The 17,429-nt window shown below is 47.4% G+C and overlaps 1 protein-coding gene across 5 annotated transcripts in view; it reads left to right on the top strand.

The window, feature by feature from the left end:
- The window catches only part of TLN1 (talin 1), an 880,838-nt gene that overhangs the window by 184,661 nt on the left and 678,748 nt on the right, over positions 1–17,429 (top strand). For all 5 annotated transcript variants that reach the window (XM_085627686.1, XM_085627681.1, XM_085627685.1 and 2 more), the window contains one exon: positions 9,097–9,194. In XM_085627686.1, coding sequence (XP_085483812.1) covers positions 9,097–9,194 — 98 coding nt within the window. The remainder of the gene's footprint in view (positions 1–9,096; positions 9,195–17,429) is intronic.

The following is a 17,429-nucleotide window of genomic DNA, read 5'->3' as shown; positions in this document are numbered from 1 at the left end:
AGCAGATCCACGAGTGGGAACTTCACCCTCAAGTTCTCCTCCCTTACTTTCAAAATTGGGGTTTTCTACAAATAGATCTTTCACCACACACGAAAACACAAAATGCCCAAGCTTCGCCTCCAGGTACTACACCCGCTCTCCAAAAGCAATGTACTATGGATGAACTGTTCAGGAATGTTTGCCTACGCTTTTCTGCTTTTCCCACTCATTCCATTAGTGGTTCGGAAACTGAGACAAACATCCCTCACACTAATGTTGATTGCTCCCACATGGGCCCGTCAACCTTGGTTCACCACCCTTCTGGAACCATGAATAGTTCCACACAAAAAGCTGCATCTCAACTCCAGTCTCCTCACTCAGAACCTTGGAGAAATCAGGCACCCAGATCCCAAAGAACTCAACCTAGCGATCTGGCTCCTGAAGTCATAGAGTTTGGTTATCTGACTCCACCAGACTGTCTGACATTATCAGAGAGGCCAGAAGGCCTACTACATGAGCTTGTTGTGAAGGTTATCCATTGTAATCATAACAGTATCAATCCTCTGGATGCCTTCATACAAAGTATCCTCTATTATTTACTACACTTGCAGCGGTCAGAATTATCTTGTACATCTATCCGCTTACATCTCGCTGCAATAGCTTTGTACCTCCAAAACAGACAGCAATTGTCTCTGTTTAGAGTACCAGTTATCAAAGCATTTATGGAAGGACTAAAAGGAGTTATGCTGCCAAGACTCCCACCGGCCCCAATGTGGACTCTTGACATACTCCTTACACGATTAAAGGGGCCACCGTTTGAACCCATGCATAAATGTGAACTGCAATTTCTCTCATGGAAATCTTTCCTCATTGCAATCACTTCACTGAGGAGAGTGGGTGTGCTACAGGCACTAACCATAAATGAACCTTTTTCCAGCTTTACAAAGACAGTGGTTCTTCGTACCAACCCTAAATTTCTACCTAAAGTAGTATCTGCATTTCACATCATTCAATCGTTTGAGTTACTTGTGTTCTTTCATCAACCACATTCAATGTCAGAACGTGCTCTACACTCTTAAGATGTTAGAAGAGCCTTGTTACGTTACATAGAAAGAACAAAGTCATTTCGTAAAACAAAACAACTTTTTGTTGCTTTTGCTCCACCTCACAGAGGCGATCCCGTGTCCAAACCAGGTATTGCTAGATGGACTGTTGAATGTATTCAAACATGTTATGCAAAAAGAACGATAACAATACCCCCTAGAGTTCATTCCACTCGCAAAATAGAGGCTACTATGGCTTTCTTCGGAAGCATTCCCATAATTGACATCTGTAAGGCTGCAACATAGTCTACACCACACACATTCACAAAGCACTATTGTGTAGATGTGTTAGCGAGACAACAAGCTAATGTAGGCCAGGCAGTACCATTTCAAACAACTGCAACAGCTACAGGTTAGCCACTGCTTTTGGAGCAATCTGCTGTATAGTCTATGCAAAGCATGTGATCTACAGTTCACATGCCTCGAACGGAAAATGGTACTTACCCTGTAAGCAGCTGTAGATTCGCATGCGCCCACCCACCTCCCCGGGTACCTATACCAATTGCAGTTCTTTCTTAACTTATATACATACGCATGGACATCTCTATTCTACCTTTACTAACTCAATTCTCACCCTCTGTGGAAAAACAATCTAATAATGGAGTCAGTGCCCATGTGCACTATCACCTAAAGGAGGAGTAACCTACCTCGTGACTGAGAAGACCTCTTCAAAGAAAAACAACTTGCAAACATCCAGACCCAACACTAGATGGCAGAAGTATGCAAAGCATGTGAATCTACAGCTCTACAGGCCAAGAACAGATGTTTACTGGGCAAGTAACATTTGCCTTTTCCCATAGGATTGCATTGAATGTTTTCCTCTGAAAAACGTTTTGGATGGAGACCTAAAACTGTTTTGTGAAAAATTGTTTTACTCACCTTTTATCCAGGAAATGTCCTAGAGTGATATCTAGGCATATCACACTGAGTAGAAAAAGTAATCCTGAAAGTAATCTAAAAAGTACTCAAAAGTAATCTTGAAAGTAATCACAACTGTATTTGCACATTTTACAATCCTGTTAGAAAAGTCATTATTCATTCAGCTTGCTTATGAATAACTTGACTTTGAGAGTACAATACAATTTACCTGTACCAAGTTCTGCTAGGTTCTATAAAATAAAATAAAATACAAGTAAATTTTTTTTTTTTTTTTACAAACGATTGTTCTGAGTTCAGTCTTCGAGTGTGTGACAGCATTTCTTGCCTGATTGTGTACAATAAATGCTTAACACTACCCTCTGAAAAAGTCTTACTGGTCGCCCACACTACTACAAATAGACAGTAAGGTATTCTATACTTTTACCCTACCTCTGTAAGCCTTTAGGATCCACTGGACTCTGCACCCTATACCTTACTTTGGTATGGTATATGCAGAGCCAGCTTCCTACAGAATGTCAGCGTGCTCTAGAGGAATAGAGCGTATCATAACTAGTTAATATACCATAAGGGAATGTCGGGCTGTAGAGGTATAGAGATATCAAGGGAAGGTCAACGTGCTCTAGAGGGTATCCTGTGTAAGAGCTATACCTCACTGGAACACAGGGCACTCTAGAGGTATAGATGGCATCATAACTAAGAGATATACTTCAAGGGAACCTCAGCATTCTCTAGAGAGTATCATGTCTAAGAGCTAAACCTCACTGGAACACAGGGCACTCTAGAGGTATAGATGGCATCATAACTAAGAGATATACTTCAAGGGAATGTTGGGTCTGTAGAGGTATAGAGAGTATCATAACTAAGAGAGATACCTCAAGGGAACCTCAGCGCGCTCTAGAGGTATATAGAGTTTCATAACTTAGAGATGTACCTCAAGGGAATGTCGGGCTGTAGAGGTATAGAGATATCAAGGGAAGGTCAACGTGCTCTAGAGGGTATCATGTGTAAGAGCTATACCTCACTGGAACACAGGGCGCTCTAGAGGTATAGAGAGTATCATAACTAAAAGAGATACCTCAAGGGAACCTCAGCGCGCTCTAGAGGTATAGCGAGTTTCATAACTTAGAGATGTACCTCAAGGGAATGTCTGGGATGTAGAGGTACAGAGAGTATCATAACTATAAAATATACCTCAGTGGAACATCAGCGCGCTTTAGAGGTATAGAGAGGATCTTAACCTAGAGATATTAGTTAAGGGAACGTCAGCGAGCTTGAGGGTATAGAGAGTATCATTACTAAGAGCTATACCTCAAGGGAACATCATTGAGGTATAGAGAGTATCATAACTGAGAGATATAACTCAAGGGAACGACCGCGAGCTCTAGGGTATAGAGCGTATATTGAGGGCTATACCTCAAGGCAACGTCAGCGAGGTATAGAGAGTATCGTTACTAAGATATATACCTCATTGAATGTCAGTGAGCTCTAGGGTATAGAGTATCATCACTAAGAGCTGTACCTCAAGGGGACGTCCGCGGGTTTGAGGGAATGGTGTTTGTGAGAAAGTGCCATCTTTCTTGCATGGTATGCCCCCACTTTTTGCTGAATGTACTTTGACTGAGTGTGCCCTGGACTCCTGCCAATCAGGTGCCCAGGGCCTATGTTCCTTACCTAAAACCCAAATTGGCAAACCCTGGCCACATGTCAGTCCCTGGTAAATGGTACCCTAGGTACCCAGGGCCTTGTGACCAGGCCTCTAAGGGCTGCAGCACTTATTGTGCCACCCTTAGGGGCCCTGTACCCTAACACAAATTCATTGCCCTTGCAGGCTGAGTGTCTGGGTGCAAGACGAAACAAAGAGTCGACATGGCACACATCCCTGTGTGCCATGCCCACAACCTACACTGCCCTGGCACACATCAGCCACCCCTCTAGCTGGGTGCCCTATGCCAGTGGTGTGGGCACAGGAGCATGAGCCCTGTGCCCCTACAGTACCCAGGTCCATTCCTGGGCACTGTAAGTGCAGTGCTGCCATTTAAGAGCATATGGTGCTGGGAGCTCGTCCAGCAGCCCCCACTGCCCGGAGGAGGTGCCCTGCAACCATCTTACAGACTGTCGTCCGTGAGCACCAGATTTGCTGAACCAAAGACTCACCTCCAGAATCCAGATACCGGTTTCCCCCTGATTCTGCTCCCGATGCCCACGGCCCGAGTTCGAGTGGACACAACACCCAAAGGTGTCCCCAGCGATCCTGATCTGGTGATCCCTGACCTCCCTCAAGACTCCTGGCGATGCCTGCAGCCTCAACCTGACGGGTCCCCCCGACCGCGACCGGAGCTGGTAAGAAAACTTGATGCCAGAAGACAACCCTTCGCCTGATGCCCCACGGCCTTGGCTGACCCAGTCAACGGAGTCCAGGCATCCCCCAAGATCCCAACTTACACCCCCTCTGCTGGTTGCCTTCAGGAAGCCTCCCTGCCCAAGCCTGTAGCATCTTTGTGAAACCAAAGGTCTCCATTTGGAAACACAGGTTCCCCGATGTCAGTTTTGCACCCTGCACCTGGCCATCCCAGTGCCGCTGATGCTGCAGCTCCTTTACTGGTCATTGGCCCCGGCAGTCCTGCCCTTAACCTCAGGAGCTTGGTTCCCACAACCAAGTGGCCTGCTTGTCTTCAGTCCCTAACCGAAGGCCCCGTTAGCCCCATTGGCTAACATTGGGCCTCCTGTACTCTGCACCCAGCCGCCCAAATGCCGCTGGTGGTGCAACTCGATTGCCCATCTAGAACTTGGGGGACCTTGGTCCTAACCCCCAAAGCTCACCCTCATGAGTAGAGTATTTACCTCTAAACCTGATAACCATTTTTTCCCATTTGAACCCATCTTATCAGATTTTGGGCCTAAAATAGTTTTAAGTGTGGAACTGTTAATGTATGAAGAAAAGTAAACTCCGTCTCAAAGTATAAAAATGTGTACTTATCTTGTTTTTAGGGATCCTAAGGTGAGGTATCTAGGTATACAACCCCCACTACTCAAAGTAATCCAAAGTAACTCAAGAGTAATCTAAAAATACTGTATGGTGCAAACTGCATTCAAGTGATACAAACCTGTAACAATTGTAATTTCAAGCACAACTGCATCACCGTGAACCGTCTCGCATTTAGAAAGTATATATGACCCACACGTGCCGAGTCCTGATTGGTTGTAAAATAAAGCACAGGTTTGCCTTTTTTTATACTTATCCAATTAGTCTGGATTCAGTCTCTGACTGTGTGCATCAGTCTTGACTGAGTGAATACAATGACTGAGTAACACACCTCCTGGATAAGCCTAACTCCTCACCCACACTACCACAAAGAGAGCTGTTAGTACTTACCTAATTTAGCCTCTGCGATACCTCTGGGTACTCCCCGGACTCTGTGCACACTATGCCTCATTATGGTATAGTATATACAGAGCCAGATTCCTACATTGGTGGAACATCAGTGGGATGTAAAGCCTTGCATGTATTGAACTAACTTGATCAACCTCTGATCACATGACCAGAATCCAAAAAATGACTTTAGTACAATTCATTTGTTGAATTGGCTGTATTGATTTGTTGAATATGGCTGTGGATCTCGACCTCACCCCTAACTCCAACCTAGAGGTAAGACTTTTCTGCAAAGCTAAGCAAATAAGAACTAGTCCAACCCTGCCAGGATACAACTCCAGGAGTTCCTGCCTGGGAATGCATGGGACCACCCCACATAAGAAGGTGAAGATTTTCAAGTGCATGGGGAAAGTAAAAACGAGGATGAAGTCTTAGACCAACACCCTCAACGACTTAGGGTGGAAGGGAACTTTATTTTCTACCCTCTACGCCCAAGAGGTACAGGGCTGGCTCCTACAGAGGTAGGACCCACTCCATACCAGGCAGTGAGTACAACTTCACTGAGGAGGACCTCCTTTTAGTAAGATGACCAAAACACTAGACCTTGAGACTAGGCTCCTATCTCTAGAGAGAGCCGGAGCGCGCGGAGATGAGCCCATGACACATCAATGGTGGCAACAATTTGAAACGTTTAGAAAAAGAAGGATCCTATGATCCTAAAATTCCCAAAGGGTTTGTCCCTAAATTTGAGGATGGTGATGACATCACCAAGTGGTTCACAGCCTTTGAGAGAGCTTGTGAAGCAAGAAAAGGTTGAACATCTCACTGGGGGTACTCCTGTGGGAACTGTGCTCTGGTAAGTGCAGAGGCAGGCTTCTGACCCTTAGTGGGGCAGAAGCAAAGTCCTATGAACTTATGAAGAGCACCCTGATTGAGGGATTTGGACTCACTACTGAGGAGTGCAGAATGAAGTTCAGGGGGGCTCGGCAATTCCAGAGTCAGTCCTGGGTGGAATTTGTAAACTACTCAGTAAAGCCACTGGGTGGCTGGTTGACTTGAAGTAAAGTGCAAGATTACGATGGTCTTTATATTTTGTTTATGAAGGAACACATTGTAAGCAACTGTATCAAGGAAAAGTTGCATCATCATCTGGTAGACCTAGTTTCAATTTCTCCCCAAGAATTGAGAAAGAAGGCGGACCATTGGTTCAAGATAAGGGTGACCAAGACAACCACGGAGTTTTGACCAAAGGAAATGGGTCACAAAGCCCTCCCCAGTGGAAAGAGGGTGAGGAACTCAAATATAAAATACAAGAGTCTTCTGAAGGCCACCAAAATCCTGGTCAAGGGGGTGGGACCAGGAACTCTACCCAGCCTACTAGTTGGGTGCAAGGGCAAACATTTTGATCCCGCAAAGGCTTGATGTTTCCACTGTAACAAGAAGGGACACCAAACTGGAGATGCTGCTGTCCCAACAAACCAGCTCCTTGACCCCCTACCATCACCTACTGTTATGGAAAATCTCCAGATGGAATCAATAGTGTGCCCAGAGCAAATCTGGGTTTATCTGGGTTTACACTGAGGCTGTTTGTCTCTGAAGGGGAGGGAAGGTTAGCAACTTTGGCTGTGTAGCCCCCTCATTTAAAGAAATGCCTGCATTACCACTAAATGAATGGGACTAAGAAGCCTTGAGGGATGCAGGTGCCAGTGTCACTATGGTGAAAGATACACTGGTTTCCCCAGAGCAATACCTAACTGGAAATACCTATCCAGTGACCAATACTGACAGTGTCACCATTAACCATGTCATGGAGCTTGAACCTTAGGAGGTAGAGCTCTTGGGACCGGGGGGGCCTCTAGGGAACAGCTGTGCCTTGGGAAGCAGGTCTGCCCCACTCTTGAAGGCCTAAGGCAGCAAGCTGCTGCACAGGAGCAGGGAGAGGCCAGTGGCGCCCCCAAAGTCTATTTGCAGGAGGTCCTGGCTGGTTTTGCAACAGTATACACAGCTCTTTTCCCATGGTCCAACTCCCTGGTGTACCCATGATGTGGACACTGGAGACCGCTTGCCTGTCAAAACCAAAACGTATTGCAGGTCTAAGCAAGTGGGGGAAAGCATCAAGGCTGAGGTTGGTAAGAGGCTGGGGGTCATTGAACCCTCAGAGTCCCTGGGCCAAACCTCATCCACAGGGTGCAAAGAGAGAAATTAGGTTTTGCGTGAACTACAGAGGCCTCAATGCTGTCACCAAGACAGATGCTCACCCCATCCCCAGAGCTGATAAACTGATAGGTTAAGGGCTGCCAAATACGTAAGTACATTTGACTTAACTGCAGAATACTGGCAGATCAGCATGGCACCTAGAGCAAAAGAAAAGACAGCATTCTCCACACCTGATGGGCACTTCCAGTTCACTGTGATGCCCTTTAGTCTAAAGAATGCCGCTGCCGCCTTCCAAAGGTTGGTGACTCAAGTCCTTGCTGGTTTGGAGGGATTTCGTGCAGCTTACCTTCATAATATTGCTGTGTTTAGCTCTTCCTGGCAGGATCACCTGGTCCACCTGGGAAAAGTTTTACAAGCCCTGCAAGCCGCAGGCCTAACTTTCAAAGCTTCCAAGAGCCAGATATGATGGGAACTGTTATATACTTGGGCCACCTTTTAGCTGGAGGCCAAGTCCAACCACTACAACCTAAAATCCAGACAATTCTGTATTGGGAAGCTCCATCCATCCATCCAGACCCAAGTCAGGGCATTTCTTGGCTTGACTGGGTACTACAGGAGGCTTATGAAGGTATATGGATCCATTGTGACTCCCCTCACAGAACTCCCCTCCAACAGGATGCCCTAGTAAGTGAACTCGACAGTGAGCTGTCAAAAGGCTTTTGATACCCTAAAAAAGGCAATGTGCTCAGCACCTGTTCTCAAAGCTCCAGATTACTCTAAGCAGTTAATTGTGCAAACTGAGACGGACGCCTCTGATCTAGGGATAGGAGCAGCCCTATCCCAGATCAATGATGGTAGCCATGACTAACCTGTTGGTATTTAATGGGCAGGAGGCTACTCACTAGGGAATGGGGTTGGAGTGCTATTGAGAGGGAGGCCTTTGCTGGGGTCTAGTCCCCGAAGAAGTTGAGACCATACCTGTGTGGTACTCACTTCATTGTGTAAACTGACTACGGACCTCTCAGATGGCTAATGCAGATGAAGGGGGAAAATCCCAAACTCTTGTGGTGGTCCATCTCCCTACAGGGAACACAGACCAGGGACTGCCCATGCCAATGCACATGACCTTACCAGATTTTTCCACTTAGACAATGAAGACTCTCTTGGTAAAGGTTAGTCTCATCCTTTTTCATTTGATGGGGGCGGTCGTGTCGGTAAGTCCCCTTTTTTGCATGGCTACCCCCCACTTTTTGGCAGACACATGATGCACTTTTGACTTGCTGTTCCCTGGGACCCTGCCAATCGGGTTCCCAGGACCGCCATTCTTTCCCAAAGCTGTACCTTTGTGTCCACAATTGGCACATCACTGGCCACAGGTAAGCCCCTTGTAAAACATACCATGGGTCGCATGTGAAGGCCAAAGGCGGCCACATGTGAATGTCAGCGGGACTGCCTGCGGACCCCGGGCCGTACTTTGAATATCACTGGATACTACAGAGTGAAACTAGCCAGGTAGACTGTGCTATATGTAAGGTCCCAGTCAGGCGCTTCATGGCTTCTCTGTAGTCCAAAGCACTGAAAATAAGGTACCTCTACTTTCTGTTTCAGCCAACGACTTTGGGCTGTTCCTTTCTGACGAAGATCCTAAGAAGGGAATCTGGCTGGAGGCTGGGAAAGCCCTCGACTACTACATGCTGCGGAATGGGGTGAGTTACCGTTATTATTTGCAGTGATGCAGCCTTTATTTAATGCTGAACGTCTGTTGTCCGCTGTTCCCCATCCAGCCACATTCAAGTCAGCGATTCGATAAATGATCTTACATCTGTGCAGCCGTTAGTACTTCTGTGGACATGCATCTTTGCTTTCTGTTGTAAATGCTTGAATTGGATTTAGTATATAATTCAGTTTTCCCCATCTTCCTCCACACATTGTTAGCCATATGACATTAATTCTAATGTTGAACATTTCCCTTATCCTCTTGTTACTAACTCATTTCACCTGTTTTTTGTCTGCTGCGCTCCTTACAGCATCTTCCTTTTAGATGCAAATCACCGTCCATCTATTCCACTGCCTGTCGCAGATTCCTTTCCATATTGTTTTATGTATTTCATTTACTCCACTTGTAACTCATGCACTTGCTGCTGTGCAAAGCGCTACATATATGTATATACTGTATCTACTCCAATGCCGTCATATATATATATACACACACACACACACACCGTGTCTACCTCTAATATTGTCCATCTGTACTGCTTTCATCGTATATTCTTCTTTATATACTATGTATTTTTATTCACTGCAAATGTAATTCTTGCACACGCTGCAACATATCCCAACGTCTTCCATACACTTTGTTTGCATACTGTCACCTTGTATCTATATTTACTCCAAATGTAACTCATGTAATTGCAGCTATGCCAGCTCTGAGGTGCTCCGATTCCTTCGTGTCGAATTAATGATATATATACAAAATTCAATAAATACATTTTAACCTGATACCTCAGGATGAACAAATTACTGGAAACTTCATCACCAAATGTCTGTTGGAGCACTAGAGTGGTAGCACACTGCCTAGAGTTTTACATCTCTCCTGTAACTCCAAGGCCCTCACTAGGTTTTGGATCCAGAACCATGAAAGGATCACTGTTGCTCTGTTGTAGGCCAGGCTTACGTGTCTTCATATTTCTTTCCCTGCACCAGGTGCAGACCACACCAAGTAAGACCGTCCCTTCTTTCTCACACTAGCAAGAGGCTTTTTATCACCATACAGATTCAGTCCATTTTGGAACTCCTTTCCCGAAGGCCTAGTGTGATCTAGCCTTTTTGTACAGGAGTGCTTAACGATAAGGTGCCCCATAAGCAGAGAGCTAACAAATGGAAGAGGTTTGCATCTGGTGCACGACAAGCCCTGGTGGCATGCTTCTGTCACTAGTGTGCACAGACACCTTTTAGTTTTCCAAGTCGGATCCACAATGACCTTTTCACAGACGTGCCATTAACACACATTGGTAATTTGTTCTACTGCAAAAAGACTGAACAGATTTTCCATCCAGACTTTCAGAAGGGTCTAAATCCTGACTTTTGTTTGGTGAGAACTTTTATACGAGCGATCTTGGGGCAGAGTGGGCCGATACAACAAATTGTTTGTTTCTGAGGATGTTGCGTGCACCCAGAGGGCCAGTCCAGACTGAGGCAATCCATCCTCAGGCCCACTGCAGAGGCTGGATCTGAGGAGGCTTCTGCGTGTGTCCAGAGGGCCAGTCCAGACTGAGGCAATCCATCCTCAGGCCCACAGCAGAGGCTGGATCTGAGGAGGCTTCTGCGTGTGTCCAGAGGGCCAGTCCAGACTGAGGCAATCCATCCTCAGGCCCACAGCAGAGGCTGGATCTGAGAGGCTTCTGCGTGTGTCCAGAGGGCCAGTCCAGACTGAGGCAATCCATCCTCAGGCCCACAGCAGAGGCTGGATCTGAGGAGGCTTCTGCATGTGTCCAGAGGGCCAGTCCAGACTGAGGCAATCCATCCTCAGGCCCACAGCAGAGGCTGGATCTGAGAGGCTTCTGCGTGTGTCCAGAGGGCCAGTCCAGACTGAGGCAATCCATCCTCAGGCCCACAGCAGAGGCTGGATCTGAGAGGCTTCTGCATGTGTCCAGAGGGCCAGTCCAGACTGAGGCAATCCATCCTCAAGTCAGGCCCACAGCAGAGGCTGGATCTGGGAGGCTTCTGCGTGTGTCCAGAGGGCCAGTCCAGACTGAGGCAATCCATCCTCAAGTCAGGCCCACAGCAGAGGCTGGATCTGGGAGGCTTCTGCGTGTGTCCAGAGGGCCAGTCCAGACTGAGGCAATCCATCCTCCGGCCCACAGCAGAGGCTGGATCTGAGAGGCTTCTGCGTGTGTCCAGAGGGCCAGTCCAGACTGAGGCAATCCATCCTCAAGTCAGGCCCACAGCAGAGGCTGGATCTGAGGAGGGTTCTGCATGTGTCCAAAGGGCCAGTCCAGACTGAGGCGACCCAGCCGTAAGTCAGGCCCACAGCAGAGGCTGGATCTGGGAGGCTTCTGCGTGTGTCCAGAGGGCCAGTCCAGACTGAGGCGACCCAGCCGTAAGTCAGGCCCACAGCAGAGGCTGGATATGAGGAGGCTTCTGCGTGTGTCCAGAGGGCCAGTCCAGACTGAGGCAATCCATCCTCAGGCCCACAGCAGAGGCTGGATCTGAGGAGGCTTCTGCATGTGTCCAGAGGGCCAGTCCAGACTGAGGCAATCCATCCTCAGGCCCACAGCAGAGGCTGGATCTGAGAGGCTTCTGCGTGTGTCCAGAGGGCCAGTCCAGACTGAGGCAATCCATCCTCAGGCCCACAGCAGAGGCTGGATCTGAGAGGCTTCTGCATGTGTCCAGAGGGCCAGTCCAGACTGAGGCAATCCATCCTCAGGCCCACAGCAGAGGCTGGATCTGGGAGGCTTCTGCGTGTGTCCAGAGGGCCAGTCCAGACTGAGGCAATCCATCCTCAGGCCCACAGCAGAGGCTGGATCTGAGGAGGCTTCTGCATGTGTCCAGAGGGCCAGTCCAGACTGAGGCAATCCATCCTCAGGCCCACAGCAGAGGCTGGATCTGAGAGGCTTCTGCGTGTGTCCAGAGAACCAGTCCAGACTGAGGCGACCCGGCCTTAGGTCAGGTCCAAAGCATAGGCTGGATCTGGGAGGCTTCTGCGTGAGTCCAGAGGGCCAGTCTATTGAGGTAATCCAGCCTTAAGTCAGGTCCAAAGCAGAGGCTGGATCAGGTCCGCAGCAGAGACTGGCTCTGAAAAGGGTTCTAATTGCGTCCAGCGGGCCAGTCCAGACTGAAGCGACCCAGCCTTAAGTCAGGCCCACAGCGGAGGCTGGATCTAAAGAGGGTTCTGCACAGTTTCTGTTACTGCAAGTGCCCACCCTATCCAGGCAGCCAACTCTCGCAGCAAGTTGGCTGGTATTGACAAGTGTGGCACAACACAAATTATGACCTGGAATGCACTGCAAAAATGTTAGCGTAAAACAAAACTGCATTGTAATAAACAGGTGGTATTTTAAAAACTGGTTGTAGTCCAAAGAAAGGGATCGGGAACAGGGAAAGAATCTTCAAATATTGTCTTTTTAGGTCTAGCCCAGCGGCAGCATACATGCGTTGCTCGCTCTGTGAGACTGCTGTAGTAGAATATGGGAGAGAACCCGCGCCCACTCTCCTGCCATATTTTTCATTGGCTTCTGTCATTGTCTTTCGTAAATGCTGCCTTCAGATTCGTTAATAGGCTTGTTAGTCCCTCCTGAGTACGGCCTTGCCTTCATTTGTACCCTCCCATGGTGACTGGCCTCTTTACTTCTGTTGTTTCACAGGACCTGTTATTTAGTCTGTAAGCACTATATTTACTTTATTGAGTTTCTCTTATTGCAGGCCGGTCATGCACTGCTTCAGCTGAAACTGCTTGTGTTTTTTAAGCAGCACGGCCGCCTGCTTTCAATCACTTAAACCCGGCCTTATCGTGTCTGTTTCAATTCCCCCCCCCCTCGCCCCCCAGCCTGAACTGCCAATCCATGTCTTCCCTGGACCAGAAACACGGAAGACCTGGCTTGGCAGTTCGGTCTGGACTGTTCCCATGAGGCACAGGGTCAAGACTAATTTGCATATGGCTGTGTCTGAACTGGGGTGGCAAAGTGAGCTAAAGAACGATGATGGATTCAACCCAGATCTGTGACTGGGGGTGAGTGTCTGAAAAGTTTCAACACTCCCTCCATCATCTCCTTGTGTTTGCATTGTCATTTACAGTGCCAATAGCTCAAACTCGCGTGAATGCGAGACCTATGTACTGCAAATGCTCGTTTTGAAGAAGTTCTTATACACAGTCTTTCTCCATTTAGGTAAGTAAGAACGTGAGACGTGAAGAGAAGGTCAGAGTTTAATACCAGAAGAAATTGGCGATATACTTGGTTAAAATCGGTCATGTAAATCCCAAAGCGTTTGTCTTTGGAAAGTGAATCTTTGCAAGGTTCAGATCTGGCCGCTACAGTTGGCAGTAATGTGCCTCAGACTCTGAGGTAGTCTGGCATAGAGAGGTGGTAGCATCATGTTGTGAAGTGTTCCTCACATAGCAGAATGTGACTGCAGCAGCTGCAAAAACAAAGGCTTTGAAACATGGAGTGGCCAAGTATCGGTAACATGCACCTAACCCAAGTGTGAACCGCAGCTGGATGGACTCTTCTGCGTTGCTTGGAAAGCAGTGCCTGGCTCTTTTTCATGTTGGGTGCACCATGTTTTTGCTTTAATGTTCATCTTCAGACCTAGGATTTACTAGCTGAGGGACGCTTACATTGTACCTTGTTTTAAGTGAGGATTAGTATGGTCCCCTCATCCCAGGCCGTGAGGTGACACAAACGATTGTTGTCCGGACCCACAAGCATTTCTACGTGCAGCCGCCTGAGGAGACCGCCTACCAGCCTCAAGGGATATTCGGATGTCCCCTTGAGTATACCAGGATTGTGTCCTAGTGTGTGCACGGGGTACTGCCTTATACCCACTGACTGCTTCGGTACCCCTGGAAAAGGATTATTACCCCCAAATGTGGTACAAGGGAGTACCCAAATTCAGCACTAGGCGGAAACAGGGCTTCGGTTGAAGGTAGGAATTTAAAACCAGCCCGAATGTGTGTAGGGAGTTTCTTTTATGTAGTAGATACTTTGGTCGCCACTGTTGTTGAATGTTGTGTCTATTGTCTGCTTTTGCGACGTGCTTCACATGGCCCCCTCTACTTGGTTGATAATAAATTCCGGCGCAGCACTGACTGCTGCATCTCAATCCTTGGTCTCATTGATTGGTCTTTGACTGTGTCATTTAAATCTTTCTTCCGCCCACTAGAGCCTACTGCAGAGGCCAGTGAGTCAGCCTACTTCAGCCCTGGACTAGCAGCACTGTAAGTGATGGCATTCTTTCCTTCCACCAGCTGTGCATCCACACCCCTAAGTGCAGACACTACTGTGGCAATGTGTTCTTTTTGTAATCACGAAACGTTTGTTTTTAGACAATTATTTATTATTATTAATTTTTTATGAGGACCCAAATTCTTTCCCAACAAAGTTTTGCTAAAATCATGACAAAACACAACGGAAACTATACCAAAGCCAAAAGTCCGGCAATCAACGCCAGTCTTGTTGGCTTTGCCAGGGTTTCTTTTTTTTACTTGGCATCGCATAAACCAGGGGGTGAGCGCTTTCCTAGCTAGATTTGTGGGTGTTATAGACTTCCCAAATTCTCCTGCTCCAGATTTTGCCTGAAATGCAGTTGGCAGACCCCTGTCGGAGCCCTTTCTTCAATTCTGTGGTGTCTGGAACTGTTTGTTGATGGGGGTTGTGACTTTTGCCGCCTCTTGCTTTCTTAAGGCTGTTAGATCGTCATGTCTTTTCACAAGTGCATGTCTGATGGTCTACATTCCTATCTCGGCACTGATCATCAAATCACTCTTCTAAGACGATCAGGTGATTGGAGCAGTGTTGTCCACAGCGGAGGTGGGGTAGAAAGAGGCCGTCACATGCAAGAGACGGTTCCCAGCTGCAGTCTGCAATCTTCACAGATGGTGGCTGGTTTCTGAGGCTTCAGGTTGCATATTTCTGTTGCCACAGGCTGTGCTCTGATGAGGTCTAAGAGCTCGAGTGCCTTAATCAGTTTTGTGAGAGATTATTCAATCCTTCAAGGGTGTGCGTCAATCTTCGGGCTAGCCTCTCTGGTGGTAAGACCTGTGGCGTCTTCTACAGAGAGTCCTGTGACCATGATAACTGCCTTCCCACCTTCAGCGGTTGGGGCCACGTAGGCAACGATGACACACTAACGAGTGGAGGTTCTAGAAAAGTACTTGGGGATTGAGATGAAGGCGGTTCATTGGATGGTCCCGCCCCCTTGGTTCAGTGATGACCAAGGGTAGTCCTGCAGGATAGTGCAGCAGCGCACCATGCGAACAGAAGGTCCTATCTGTGAGCAGCTCTTCATTGATGAGCGAATATTGTGAGAGTGGACATGGTCAGGACTATCATGACAACCAGCCACATCTGACCACTCAACATGCATTCTTGAGAGTTTGGTTTCTACTGGGACATTGCATCAGTGCCGCCTTTGGGAACCAGACGTATGCGCTTTGCTCATTACCTGGATTTACACGGTTCTCCTCTCTGGACTTTGCGTTCAGCCTTGAGAGGCTTCTAATACTCTTTGTGCTTTTCCACCTTTCAATTTACTGTCCAGAGGATCCAAGGATAAAACCTTAGGGGCGAATGTAATATTCGTAGTCTGTGTTGGCTGCAGATACACATGCTATGCTACTCCTGCCATCTAGTTTTGGGCCCGGACTCTCTAAGCTCTTTTTCCTCGCGGAAGTATTATGATCGGCTTTGTGCACCATTTCTGTTCTCCTCGAGGTATTGCGCATGTTCAATGGCTCATTTGTTGGAACTCGTACTCGAACGGACTGTGTCGGATCTCTGCAGCATCCGACGCCCATGTGGCCCACGGTCAGGAGAAGATGCGACCGGAGATCCATAGGACAATATTGATGAATCCCAGGTCCCAGGACCGATTACCCGGCACCCAGTACACAGACGCCTGTTGAATGACCGTCTCAGGCGTACTTCTTCTTATGCAGAACAAACCTGACAGATTTGTTTTCCACATTTGGTAGATCTGTCCTCATCGTCCGGAGGATCTAGTCACCGTGGGAGCATCTCTTCTCTGTCCTTTACCTTCATGCTCTGATGTTAAGTAGAAGCCCTTGGTGGCCGCTTCTCTGCCTCAAGAGAAAATATAGTCACTGTTGATGGTGAGATGTCCTTGGTCTAAATTGTCTACATGTTCTGGGAGGTAGAGTTATTCTCTGAATACTGTGGAGACTTTTGCAGAGAGATCCATATGTTTACAATCACCTGATATGATTTAATGTGTCATGTATGCAAAATATATAGGATTGTTCATTATTTTGTCAAATGCATATAATTATAAAAAATATCGTGCGTACAAAATGCAGGGAGTCATCTATCAACAATTATAGGTGCAGTAGAAGTTCCTTGTGCAAGACTGTGTTAAATGGAGGCGCCATTTCTTCCTTGGTGCAGACTTTAGTGCGGAGTTCTCTTTTCAATTCCCTACTATGATCAACTTCGAGCACCTCGACGTTTCCTTCTTTATTAGCGCCCTTGTTGCACCTTCTCGATGGAAGGCCGTTCGACCCTCGCTGGTCATTCTCTTTTGAAACCTATTGTCTTCTCCTCAATCCCTCTGCAAGAAGAGTGGGGAGGTGGACTATGTGCACTCCTCATTTCCTACAAAGGGTTTCTATTTTGAAAGGTTTCTCTACCCAGCACCCTTTCGAAAGTGGAGGAATGGTTCCGTACCCTTGTCTGCACAAGAACAGTGCTCTAAATGGAGAGATGCGACGAGTTCAGCGTTGGTGCTCAGCTGCTCCTAGGGTTTTGGATTCCAGGAGTACTAAAACTTCTAGATGGTTCGTGCTGTGTAGAAACATGCGACAGCCAGGCTCACAAAGGCACTCCAGTTCAAAAACAGAAGCTCGTTCTGCAGTCTTGACCCATATCGGTTTCTTAAATGTATCCAGAAGCGCCTTGATCTTCAGGCCTCCTGTTTGGCCTTCGCTGCCGTCTTGTTTTGGTGCTGGGGGCGAGTCTTTCTTCCTACTGCTAGTGCTGCTGTGGGTACATGAAGATGTATCTGTTACAAGTGCTTTCTTACCCATAGGAATGTTTTTTTTGCTGTTGATACTGTTCTCATCCCACAGGGTCCCTTTTGCCTTCTTGCCTATCTTCTTCAGCTGGGATCTGCATTCTTTGCAATGCCTTTTCTTGATATCTGCTTATTTATCCCCTCCAGTCTCTGAACAGCTGACAATTACTTTTGTGTAGTCGCCAGATCACTTCCAG

The sequence above is a fragment of the Triturus cristatus genome, chromosome 2_1 (assembly GCF_964204655.1).
Source record: "Triturus cristatus chromosome 2_1, aTriCri1.1, whole genome shotgun sequence".
Lineage (NCBI taxonomy): Eukaryota > Metazoa > Chordata > Amphibia > Caudata > Salamandridae > Triturus > Triturus cristatus.
The sequence above is the reverse complement of the archived record's forward strand: the minus strand, read 5'-3'. Positions and strand labels throughout refer to the sequence as shown.